Source organism: Lepus europaeus, chromosome 3 (genome assembly GCF_033115175.1).
Source record: "Lepus europaeus isolate LE1 chromosome 3, mLepTim1.pri, whole genome shotgun sequence".
NCBI classification, from domain to species: Eukaryota; Metazoa; Chordata; class Mammalia; order Lagomorpha; family Leporidae; genus Lepus; species Lepus europaeus.
The window spans coordinates 72321642-72335061 of NC_084829.1; the positions used below are offsets into that span (position 1 = coordinate 72321642).

At 36.1% G+C, this 13420-nt stretch overlaps 1 protein-coding gene across 3 annotated transcripts in view; it reads right to left on the reverse strand.

The window, feature by feature from the left end:
- Positions 1-13420, reverse strand: part of COL12A1 (collagen type XII alpha 1 chain) — a 125458-nt gene that overhangs the window by 61378 nt on the left and 50660 nt on the right. For all 3 annotated transcript variants that reach the window (XM_062186369.1, XM_062186368.1, XM_062186371.1), the window contains exons 19-27: positions 13227-13346; positions 12967-13131; positions 12213-12359; positions 8788-8927; positions 8111-8240; positions 6522-6664; positions 6075-6204; positions 4065-4205; positions 1498-1623 (exon numbers count right to left, since the gene is read on the reverse strand). In XM_062186369.1, the coding sequence (XP_062042353.1) occupies positions 1498-1623; positions 4065-4205; positions 6075-6204; positions 6522-6664; positions 8111-8240; positions 8788-8927; positions 12213-12359; positions 12967-13131; positions 13227-13346 (1242 nt within the window). The remainder of the gene's footprint in view (positions 1-1497; positions 1624-4064; positions 4206-6074; positions 6205-6521; positions 6665-8110; positions 8241-8787; positions 8928-12212; positions 12360-12966; positions 13132-13226; positions 13347-13420) is intronic.

The window sequence follows — 13420 nt, forward strand, 5'->3', positions numbered from 1 at the left end:
AACATTGAAAATATTAATCTAGTATAGTGAATTATCTGTTTCACCAGGCTTTTTTTCCTGACTTCTTTTTCTCACTATTACATCTATTAAGTTTGCACAGAGCTGTCAGGCTATTCATATGCATCAATTCTCATCTCTAACCATGATCCTTACCAGATAAGAACTGATTCCATACAGACATTGAAATTGCTGAGAGATCTCTCATGGCAAATAAATGGTAGAGTCAAAAGAGAGAAGCTGATAAACCCAAAATTAAGGAGCAGGTTGTGCAATTTGACAAGATGTCCTAATCAGGTAGAACAGGGGCACAAAGGAAGAAACTATTCAAGTCTTTGTCAAAAGATTTAAGGGGCAGGAAGTGAAAGTTTCAAACTGTAACACTGTTCCTGCCATTAGATTACTGGGTGAGACTTGGCAAGTTGTTTAACTTCTCTAGAAGTTAGTCATTTGTGGCCAGTGAGCACTAATAATGTGGCTACCATGGATTTACCTGTGTTGTAAGTGTAAGATATGCATTGGACTTCAAAAAACAATCACACAAGATTTTGAAATGTCTCATTAACAAATATCATGCTCATAAACGTTGCAATGATAAAATTTCAGACATATTATTTTGAATAAAATATTAAGATTAACTTCATCTATCTCTTTTTACCTTTTCTAACGTGGATAATAGAAATTTAACTTACATATATGGCGCCATTATACTTGTTTGAAATAAGCTTAAATCTAGAACTTAATTTTTTACCACTGTTTGAATCAGGTAACTGTTGGTTGAGCACTGGATTGAATAATTATGTGCCAGACATGGGAGGTACAACATGGAGAAAAATGAATATCTCTGCTTTCATAAGTATAGTATTTATCTTGCTAGTAGAATACACAGAATAAGAATTACAGGCAGAAATAATTGGGTGAAATACAATGGAAGTGCCATGAGCAGGAGAAAGAGTGGCATTCCTGGGAGCTGCAGCAGAATTCCTTAGCAGGCTGTCCTATGTCTCACCCATGTTATGCTGCTGTATCCAAATCGCCTTCTCTGGAATCCCATTTCACACAATCTCTGTGCCATCTACCCAACTCCATGTATTAACCACTATTTTTGCTCTACAGCTACATGATAAACTGTTGATAGCATGATGCTATATTTTGTTACCCCTGAAAGCACTTTACATATGGTGAGATCTCAAAAAATATCTGATAACACATCAATGTTTTCCAGAAAAAGTGTCCAACACACATAAAAAACACACATTTTATTAGTTGGAAAATGAATTAATGGGAGTAGCTGAAAATATCCCAAAAGGAACTGAAACTAAGATAAAAGAAAGGACACTGGGCTATGAAGAAAATAAATGAAAAACAATCTACAAACCTAAGCATTATTAAATGCTGGGTAAAATAACACTAAGAAAGGAAATGACCCAGTAAAGCTCAGTCACATGTGCATGTGAAGCACTGTATCCCAATTATCAATAAATCAGGAGCACAACTCACGGGTGGTTTCTTGGGCAGTCACTGGGGGAGACTCCCCTTCATCATACACTGCAGAAACGCTGACTGTGTACAGGGTTTGTGAGAGGAGGTCTTTGAGGGAAGTGCTGGTCCGTGATCTGTCCACCTCTACCTAAAATTATAACACAGCAGATGAATGATTTTCACAAAGGGTTTAGTTCTGGCATCGCTCTGTTGTTTACTGTACATCTCAGCATAAAAAAATGAGAAGCATGATATGAAAAGGCAGCATTTCCAATTTGCATGAGAATCCAGAAACTGTACACACTTTAAATATTTCCAAAGGGGGAAAATATATTTTACATATATACCAGTATATACCATAGCTGATAAATGATGACTGCCCGAGGGTTCAAACAACCAATCATTTTCCACGTGTTTCTCTTCATATCACTACTTTTTTTTTTTTTTTGACAGGCAGAGTGGATAGTGAGAGAGAGAGACAGAGAGAAAGGTCTTCCTTTTTGCTGTTGGTTCACCCTCCAATGGCCACTGTGGCCGGCGCATCTCGCTGATCCAAAGCCAGGAGCCAGATGCTTCTCCTGGTCTCCCATGCGGGTGCAGGGCCCAAGCACTTGGGCCATCCTCCACTGCCTTCCCGGGCCATTGCAGAAAGCTGGCCCGGAAGAGGGGCAACCGGGATAGAATCCGGCGCCCCAACCGGGACTAGAACCCGGTGTGCCGGCACCGCAAGGCGGAGGATTAGCCTATTAAGCCACGGCGCCGGCCCATATCACTACCTTCTTTCCATGTCATTATCTAAGAGGGGAGAGATGGACAATCTTATAAACAGTATTCTACTCTAATAGTCAGATGCTTGCAGAAAGATTCTATAGGCACCAAATGAAGATACATCAACGTCACTGTGAGTGGTGTCACACATGATAAATGAGCTCATTGCACAAAATCACTTATTTCCACCTTAATGAATTATCATCTCAGAAAAACATAAGGTCAAATGGTATTTTTCCAAGAATGCTTCCACAGGTGGTGTGTGCCTTTTTAGTGTGTTTTTGGTTCTTCATTTTGTTCACACAAATGCATGGAAAACAATGCCTGCTGTGTCCTAATACTGGCATTTGCTGGCTTGCTGCAATTTCTGATGCCCCTCACACAGCAGACCTAGCTAATCAATCACAGTAATGGTTCCTCCTGAAAAAGACATCAGGGAATTAGTGCTATCTGAGGTTTACACCTGATGTGATACCAGACTGGGTCCTAGGCCAACTAAGAAACCAGTAACACCAGTTCCCTTTGTTGGGTTGGGGTTTGTTCTTTTTTATATTCAAGGTGTGATTTTTAAATAACTCAGGAGATCACATTGAATAACACACCAAATTTTATATGATTTTTATTTGAAGGACTACAAACATAATGTAAATTTATTAAAATATTATTCCAATTCTTTATAAACTGAAACCATGGAGAAGCAGTCTCCTATGCACCATCTTATTTTCCATGAACAAGAACGTTGTGAGAGCCACCAGCCTTGGTACTCCTTTCAAAATGGAAATGCAGAATGAAATGAGTATGTGCACATTTTTAACTCAGCTTTTCTATAATGAACAAATGAGCAGCAGAATTAGTAACTGGGTGCTTAGAGAAACTATTTCTATGTTCAGAAATTGCTTCTGAGATTCTTTTTTTCACTTTTTAAAATTTATATAAAGGGAACAAATTTCATGTATTTAATATATACAGATTTAATAGCATAATGATATTTCTTACATTACCCTTCTCCCTCCCTCCTATCTCCTTTTATTTTTCTTTTAGTTTTTAGAATGACATACTTTCAATTTACTTTAGAATCATAAGTTTAACTCTCCACTAAATAAAGAATTTAACAAAAAACTGTCCCTCAAGAGTATAGACAAGTGCTGTAAACAATAGTCAAATCTCAAAGTGTCAATTTTGCTCATATACAGTACTGTTTTGTACTCTATATGAGTTACCACAAATCAGAGAAAACATACAAAATTATTATACTAACACTTTCTCAAACATACACTAGTTTTAAATCCATTCAATGGCGAAGTGCCCTTAATTTTCTCTGACTTTAAAGCAGATGGTCATGGAAACAACTGTCCACCCCAATGTCATCTCAGAAATGTTGATCCTCAAAGGGACACTCTTGTACTAACACATTCCTTCTTCCCCTCTGTCCTGCTCAGTCGTCCTATCTTCTTCTTATCTGACAAACTCCCCCTCTTGCTACCATCTATTTTTAGAAACATTATGACTTTTTTAGTAATTCTTAGAATGAAGAGCACCATATAAGGCATCTGGATGAGAAGGAAATACCACTTAGATTCTATAACTCTTTATCTACTAAGAGATTATGTTTTGAGATTAATATCACCCTGTAAAACATTTCTAAGCTCAACACAAGACAGTCCAATCTATCATTGATTTTCAAAAATTGCTTTGTAATTATCAAGTTTTCAGCACTATATTAATAAAATATAAAGTACTGAAAATATGCTTTAATCTAGGCAAGTATTGCCACATCCTTTCTAACCTGTATTTCCATATCCTTTCTAGCTTGCAACCTACCTCTTTGACATCCTCTTCTGGGGTTTGGTATCTAACAACGTATTTCCGGACTTTTCCAAGCACAGGTTCCCAAAAGACACTCATGGTGCTGTGAGTAACATCTCTGAGTTTCACATCTTGAGGTCTAGGCAAAGGCACTAGAGAAGCATGAGATATTAGATCCACGTGTGTTCTCATTCAGAAAGCTATAATACATCCACACGAGCTTTCAAGAAGTTATTTGGAAAAAACCTTAAGATGTGCAGCAAAATAACTGAAAAAATGACTATGATCATAAAGTACCATAATTCTACCAGGTAGAGCAGAGTTTTTCCAGATGAATTTTTTTTAAATGGGATATATTTCATTTATCAAAATACTAATTCCTCATTTATGTTAATCTCCTTCCATGCTATTTAAATATGCCCTATCACCACTTATTATCATCTAGCCATAATAAATCATAATCTATCATAAATATACAGCTAATATTTCTTTATCAGGTATTTAAGTTAGTTATGATAGAAAATAAAATGTTATGCTCCCTTAAGATTGTGATAGAAAAATAAATGGTTATGTGAATAAAGAAGGAAGATTAAGAAACCCACAAGCTTAACAGAAAACTCACAGAAGCCTAAACGGTTAGAAGAAAATTTAAATGATAAATATTTATGAAATTACCTTTAAAGAAGAAAGTAAGATAATGAGTGAATACATTTTCTCTTGCTGTACAGAAATATATCTCTTTCCAGTTACCCAGTCGCCCATTCTCTCATTGCCCCTCATTTTTGACTCTGTACATACATCTCTCTTCCAGAATCTCTCTCTCTACCTCCGTGTTTCCGCACTGCCATCCCTTCAGGGTTTTGTGTCTGTGTCTTCCCTTCCTCTACTGTGGCACTCCAATACCACACCAACTTTTTTGTTTCTCCTCATTGTGACTCTTGGATATTCTCAACACTCTCAGGACATGTGTCTCCATTCCTGGCTGACTCCTCACTGTCCATTTGCCAGTTTTCACCAGCTCCAAACACAGTCCAATATTAAAAAGGTGCTTAATAAGTATATGAATAAATAGTTTTAAATAAATATTTATAAATAAATACATTTGTTAATGAGTTTCACTATAGGACTTTCGCTTCTCTGAACTGCGATGCCTCTGTCCTCTTAGTCCTTTTTTCTTCCTCAAAGTTTCTTTGTACTTCTTAATTTCCTCAGAAATATGAGCTCAGACTAGCAAATTTAAGTTATCTACCCCAGTATGTCCACCTTTGCAAGCATGAAACAAAATAGCAGCAAAGTAGACAACGATCTTAAGTGCAATCATTGTCATTTTCTCTTAAAAAAAAAAAAATAAAAAAAACCTAAATTCTTAGTGAAACAAGCAGGAAGCCCAAAAGGGACTCACCAGCACACACAAGAGGAATGTAAACCATGAAGGATTCCATATACTCAACAATGCTTTGTACTACTTAATGGTGTGCTCTCAACACCTAGCCCAATGACTGGAATATAATAGACAATTAATATTTTTTGGATTAATGAATTAATTGACAATTTCATTTAATTAAAACACAGTTATTCATATATGCCATAGACTTCCAACAGAATTTGGAATATCTTGATATCAAATCCAACATCTTCCTCCAAAACTATACTCACAAATAGTTCCATTCTCATCAATCCAACATACATTCCATAGATCGAAGACAACATCAATTATAAGATGCACCATTATTTTATGCTTTAGCCCTTGATTGATAACTTGCCAAGAGCAATAAGAGACCATTGATTGTAAGTCACATGCCAATATCAGGCATATTAAATGTGAAAAATAATGTATATCGTAGAATCAATTTAATAGGCTGCCATAGTCTAGAAATAAAGCATTTCTTCCCAAATTCAAAAATTGCAACTCTAATTGATATACAAATTATCAATTTATCACTAGCATTATGTGAAAAAATAGTCTAATGAACAATACATTTATAGCAATAAGAAGGGAAGGAAAAATAGCAGTCTCTTACAGGTCATTTCCCGAGCAGTGGCAGGTTCACTAGTGAGGTCATGCAAGACAGCGTGGACTGTGACTTCATATTCAGTGCTGGGAAAGAGGTCAGTCAGTTGCACATCATTCACGGTTGGCCCCACACGCATCTGCATATGGATATGCCAAACAGAAATATGACACTCAAATCAAGCACTTCCACTTTCTGGGAATATCTGATTAAATCCTATTAATAACCACTAGATATAATATAGCTCTTATTTTTATTTTATAAGAATTGCATTTCCTTTATTGTGCCATTGTTTTCTTAAACTATCTTACAGGCCACACCCTAATTTTATATTTATCTACTTGTGTATAAAATTATAAATAAGGGCATAAATAATTTCAGCATAATGGGGACCTTAAAACTATAGTCTCAGGAACTCAATGCTTACATATATTTATATATATATACATATCTCACCTCTTTGGGTTTTGTGGATTCAGTGGTCTTAACAGGTTCATATGATACAGTGTAGCCGGTAGCTCCTCCCACAGGCTGCCACTGCACACGCATGGTGGTAGGGCCAATGTCATAAATATTCAGGCTGACTATAGGGACTGGCACTATCAAAACATAAAAGCAGACATTAGACTAATTCCTTTCATGCCATTTACTTTTTAATAATTGTGTCCTCATAAGTTACTGATATAAATATATGATAAATAGAATGGGTTGCTGTGAGAAATCAATGAGATTTAATATAATCTTTCCCAAAGCCCACCCCCTATCCAGTGCTATTGTTCATTGCACTTAGTACACATGACCACACATCACACCCATTTGATTGGGGAAATTTTTTCAGATTGTAAATGGCATTCTGGTAAGTTCACATGGAAGCCAAAATGGATATCAATTTCCTGAGACTTTAATCTATTTTTCTGGGTCATCATTAAGTTGACTATTTTTATTCTTAAATAAAAGAGCTTCATACATAAGTAATCAATACAATATTTTAGTTCATTTTTCTTTAGAAAAGCTTGAAATGAGAGTACCATACATTAATAACTGGAATTAGAAGATTTATGAGATTTTTTTAAGACAAGTCCAAAAGGCAGAGTAAAAGGGTTACAATCTCTTCTCTACTTAACACCAACATAGTTTCAATTATTTTTTTGTTCTAATATTGAGTATATTGAGTTTAAAGTTTTCAGGAATTATCACATTACTTCTGTCCATTGTAAAGTACATTATATCCTACTTTCTATGGTCTAATATAAAGGAGTATAGGCAGAGAGATAAGAATCTAAGGACCTTAGAAAAAGGGAAGTCAGTTCTGGTCCTAGATAAAGACTCATTCCTTCCTCTTAAAAATGGTTTCCTTTATAACCCCTGGTGCTTAAGCAAGAGGCAGAAAAGAACATTTTCATATGGCCTTGGAATTACCACCAGGAATAGGACTGAGGAACACCTCCCCCAAACGCTCCACTCATAGTCAAAGTCTCCGAGCTTCTCTAGATGAAGAAAGGTGCCGTGTGGAGAGCGGGCCTAAGCTTAGGAGGAGGAGCTGTGCAGAGATGGCCTATTTCACTGCTGGTGATGCAGGATCTTCTGCTGGCAGTGAAACACCCACTCCCCACATGGCCCCTTTCCTCATCTCTTACTTCTGAAGAGCTTTGTACCTTGATAAAATGTCACTGTATCACAAACAGAAAGGGGCTTGATGGACTAGCCCCCTGAAAAGTATATTTGCATTTTAAGAGATTTCTTAAAAGCAGAAAGCCTCAACACACTAAGAACTGAATAATACTATTAAAGATATTTTTCTCTCTAAATCAGTTATGGCCGTGACTACCCATCTGACCAGTGGGATCCTGTGATGGCAGGAGCAGCCAGGAAGAGCAGACAACTACCAGATATTTATGGACCACCTGAACAAAGAAGGCATTAGGTAGATATTTCTTGAATGGATATTGAATAAGAAAATTGGCTGGAAAAAAATCCCACATGGGCCATCACTTCTTTATCTCAAAAAACAGAACAAGGAGAAATTTGCTTTTAATTTGACTTACAGGTTTTTTCTGTGCCCTTTAGAGGCTCACTATATTCGTCTTCCACCACAGAATACACATTTACAACATACTCAGTTTCAGGCTTCAGATCTTTCAGCACTGTGCTAGTTTCCAGGCGGCTCACATAAAACTGGCGGGAGAGAAGGATGTAAAATAATAACTGGTATTATAATCAATTCTTTCTTTTCTACTATACTTACAAAATAGTTAACTGCAAAGAACTTAGAATACTTGAATGAGACCATTGTTTTCTGTTTTTAGAAACTACCAGATTACAATGAGAACTTGGACAATTCATATAATTTGTTCTCCCAGCTAATGTTTCCTTTTTTGTAAAATGAGTGGGTAAAAATAGGTCATATTTAATGTTTTTCTCTAACTGTGATTCTACTACATAGTCATGAATAAACCAAGCATCCTTTAATTAAATTTTAATTAAAAATAATATTGACATTCTGCAATTCATAGAATTGCAGCAACAATTAAGCAAAGTCCTTTCCCTTTAGTTAAGTCCAAATGGAAGTGCCTGCAATCAAAGCAGAAAGCACCATTCTTGACTGAGTTGTGTTCCACTCTGCCTCCCTCCTGCCCTTCATCCAACATTTTTCTCGGGACCCTAATGAAGAGGGCCCAATCTCAGCAACAGAAAGGAGTGAATGTAAATGTCATCTACTCACTTCCTGGCGTTTCCCTCCAGAAACTGGATAGTATTCCACCTTGTATCTATCCACACTGTCAGAAGGGGGTGTCCAGCTCACTCTAAAAGAACGATGGGTTCGCTCGGATATAACCAAATTGGAAGGTGCTTCCAAGTCACCTACACATGGAGATAAAGCATATACACATTTTCATTATTATGGCAAGGTAATGAAATTTGAAATTATATCAAAACATTATTGTTATCCTTATTACAAAATTTTACATCTTCCTTAAATATACCGAGTAGCTACAATAAATTAGTGGTGAGCCTGTTGCCCAACAGACCTCTCTGAGGCTCAACAGACCTCTCTGAGTGAGTTGTACAAGGGTTCTTTGGCCTCCGAATACTCAAGCCTATGTCACTGTCTTTCCTGACTTGATCTTCTTCTTTTTACATCACCAGACTGCCAATCACCAAGACTCAAAAGCTGTCTCCTTGCTCCACCTTTGAGTATATATCAATTAATAATTATTTGAGTTCTGACAATTCAGCTTCTCCATTGTCTCTGTCATTATTGGCACCATATAAGTTCACTGTCCTTACTATCATTTTGATTGTATATATTAATGTCTTATCTCTTTGACTATATGTTACACTCTGTGAGTACAGAATTGGGTTTTTTTTTTTTTGTCTTTAAACACAGACTTTAATGGTAACAATTCCTTTAAGCTCAATTAACTTTAGTTATTACAAGTCGTAGGCAGATGTCACTATTAGACAATATTTAGTGACTTGCACTGGGTTCCTCATAAAATAGAAGACAAATGCACTTTAAAGTGTAATCAACAATCGTTTAACAGTTTTGTTAGGTCAACACAAAACATGGCTGAATCATCCCCCCACCCCAAAATCACTAACACAGCATGATCAGTATCTTATACTTCAACTAAGCCATTAAAAAAAAAAAAGTGAGTGTTTCACTACCCCTGAGACCACTAGTTAACTGTGGTTCATACTTTAAAATGTGAGTACACCCACACAAGAAAGCAAACTAGTCAGTTTAAAGTAAAATCTGATTATCACATTGCAAACTTGCCCAGGAAAAGTCACTTGAAATGTAAATTTGCTATTAACAGGCCAACTGGACTCTTAATTCTTATAGGTTAAAAGAAATTTAAGTTTATGCATTGAGATTAGGAAATACATAGGAACAGTCAAAATCATTTCTTAATCTGTTAAAAATCCACTTCAGTCCTACACATGGCACTAATGTTAAATTACTAGTTGAGCAAAGAGGGTTTCTTATTCATGTTTAGTTCCATCATAGGACCTAGGACAGTAATAAGAAAACCTAATCATAATCACATTCAAAAGAGAGTGAAAATAAACAAGTATTTCAAAATTCAGGAACATTTGGGGCAGATGTTTGGCACAGCAATAGTAAACCATTTGGGATGTCCATATTCAGTATCAAAGTGCTTCCGACCCAGTTTCCTGCTAATTTACACCCTGTGAGGCAACAAGTGATGGTTCAAACACCTGAATCACTGCCAATCACAGAGGAGACCCAGACTGACCTCAGGTTCTTGGCTTAAGCCTGGCCCAGCTCTGACTGTTGCAGGCATGTGGGTAGAAAACCAGCTAATGGAAGAGAGATTTCTCTTTCACCCTCCCTCTCTCTACTTTGTCTCCCTACCTCTCCCTTTCAAATAACATTAAGCTAAACAAATAAAAATGTTTTAAAATTTTAGGAACATTATACTGCTATGATTCTGTTGTCTGTGCATACATACAGATGAAATAACAAATATAACAATATCTATAGTTAATATCAATGGAAATGGAAACATTAAACTCAATGGGACCAACAGTAAGATGGACCAAATAATAATTTAAAGAGAAAAGAATTTATCCAGTGATTCCCTGAGCATAACAAATCATTCTGATATAAACTCTTTTTACTTTCTTTGAAGCCAAAACTGGGGAAAGTATGTCCATTCTTAGAACCCTAACCCTTATTATACTTGAGTCACAGTCAAGCTTAAAATCATCAACTAATTTTACTGTCTGGGAAACTAGAATGAATGCATCTATTACATAGTTGATTAAAAAAAAAAAAGGAAAACAGATAAAAGATGTTTTCATCCCCATTCAGAGTTCTCTCCAACTGAATAAAACTACAACTCTCTCAGTTAATCTAGAGCCAGAAGCCTACAAATTCTGGCTGCCTGGCTCATCTATTCTCCAGGGAAAAGGTCAGTCTCTTATTAAAAATTAAAAAAAAAGAAAATCTGTAAAAGTTTAGAGAAAGAAACTCAAGAAGGAACATTCAAATAAATATATCCCCAACACTCAAAACATGTAAAATATTCCTATAACATTATCTGTTAAACTCATGCCAACTTTTCCAACTGGAATAAGTTAATGAAGGATAGTTTTTTACCAAAATTTACATGTACTTGAAAGTAACTTTTCTCATAAAATAAGGACCATGATTTTCATCATCAGTTTTCTAAATACCTTCAATTTGATTGCTTACCAAACTTTGTCCTATGATTACAGATATGAATTATTCTTTACCTTCCTTTGTCACTATACATCCAATTTTATAATTTTATTTCTAAATCCTAATTCCTATCCAGAGCTACTCTTTTCAAAGATCCATAAAAACATCTTTAACCATTTGACCCTTACTAAGTAAATTGAATTCTCTAGATCTCAGTTTCTTACTGTTAAAGAAAAAAAAAGACTATAATTTCTAAAATTCAATCTCTAAAATTGTAATTTCTGTTTGTATTTAGGGATTACATGTGCAAAGTATCAAATTTGAACATCTACAGTTGAGGCAAAGAAAATCAGAGGTTAAGACTTTTCACCCATCTTCCATTCCTACTTGTAGAAAAGAATTAAGAAAAAAAAAAGATATGAACTTTCGGAAACTAAAAGTCTAGCACAACTACCTAATGGCCACATGGTAGTTACAGCAAAGATGTTTTACTGGAAAATAGTTCTACACCAAAAAGGAAAGCATCTTTCTTTCTGTCTCCCTTCCTTCATTTGTCTGTGTGTGTGGGTGGGTGGGGAGGGGGCATATTGTGCAGTCACATATACACTAAATGTATCCTCAGATAAACTAGAAGACATTTTCTAGTTTGATGTCATCCCAAGAAACAAATAAGAAAAAAAAAAAAGCAGTAATTCTATATGTGCTGCCAAAGCGAGCATAAAAGCAGCAATTCTAAACCAGGACCAGCTTCTTCCCTTGTTCCCAGCAGATCTTTAGCAACATCTGAAGATATTTTAACTATTACAGCAATGTTACTAGCACCCAGTAGGCAGAGGCCAATAAGGCAGCTAGCCATTTTACAATGAACAAACCAGGGCTCTCCCCAACCCAAAAAAGAATTATCTAACCCAAAATGTCAACAATGCTAAGGAAAGGAAACCCTGGGCAACACTTACCTGGACCTTTGACACTGTTGCACAAGTTAATGGTGAGGTCATCCACAATCTTGGACAGTGAATCAAAATCTGCCACATTGTATGCATGTGTATCATCCGGGTCAGTGGCAATCATCTTTAATTCAACTTCATCTGCATTTTTAATACCTTGAAAAATGGATACACATAAATTAAAAGTACTTCTCAGAAAAGAAAATGAATGGAATAAAGCAAATGTTTTAGGGTTTTCTTGATGGCAAACTATGAAGGATTAAAATTTTATTAACTATAAAATACATATTATTGTCCTCAATGACAAAATGACTACTCATCTGCAGTCACAAAATATGAGCAAAGAATATCATGAACTGAAAGATATCCTAAATTTCCTTCTTCTGAATGCTTTTTGCAACAATTTCCCACCAAAAAAGTGTCTTGTCAATGTTTTTTCTGGAAAGCAAAATGATAAATATCAAAAATAAAAATGGTTCTGTGGAAAACATAACAAGAATTTTCCTGAATCTTATTAATGATATATTTTTTTCCTCTTAATCCACTGTTTTTCTCCTTAAAAACAAAACAAAACAAAACATGTGGTTGTGTCCCATCACAAGAAGAAAATGAATTCACTTCCTGGAACATCATTATGATAAATTATGTGACAGGGAAGACATGTTAGTTTTTCTTGTGCTTCAGATAATATTTTTTTAACTACAAAAACGTCCTTACTACATTGTGACCCCAGAGAGGCATTGCTCTCCTTTTCAGAGCTCACCAATAGCAAACAGCTCCACGCCTTCATCCTTAAGTTTCTTTGAAGGTGCCTCAACATCATCCTGTGATTTTCCATCGGTAATGAGAACGCCAATCTTGCGAGCACGAGGCCTCATGCCAGCTTGGGTTTTGAAGTTCTGTTGGCGAATGAAATTCAAAGCCATGCCTAGTGGGTTTTTAAAAGAGAGAATCCGTTACATCACTACTCAGCCACACGCTCTGACCCAAGCACAGAAAGAGTACCAGGGCACCCTCGCTCACCTGTGAGAGTATTGCCTCCTTTGTAGGGTAAGTTTGCCACAGCTTGCAGTAAGCTCTTCTTGTCTCGGTGAGCATTTAACTGCCACTCTGTTCTGGGGTCCCCACTGTACTGAGCGAGGGCTAAAATAACACCATTGTTATCAGCAAATATACAAGCACATAACAAAAGTATCAAAATGTCTTTAATGCTCTTC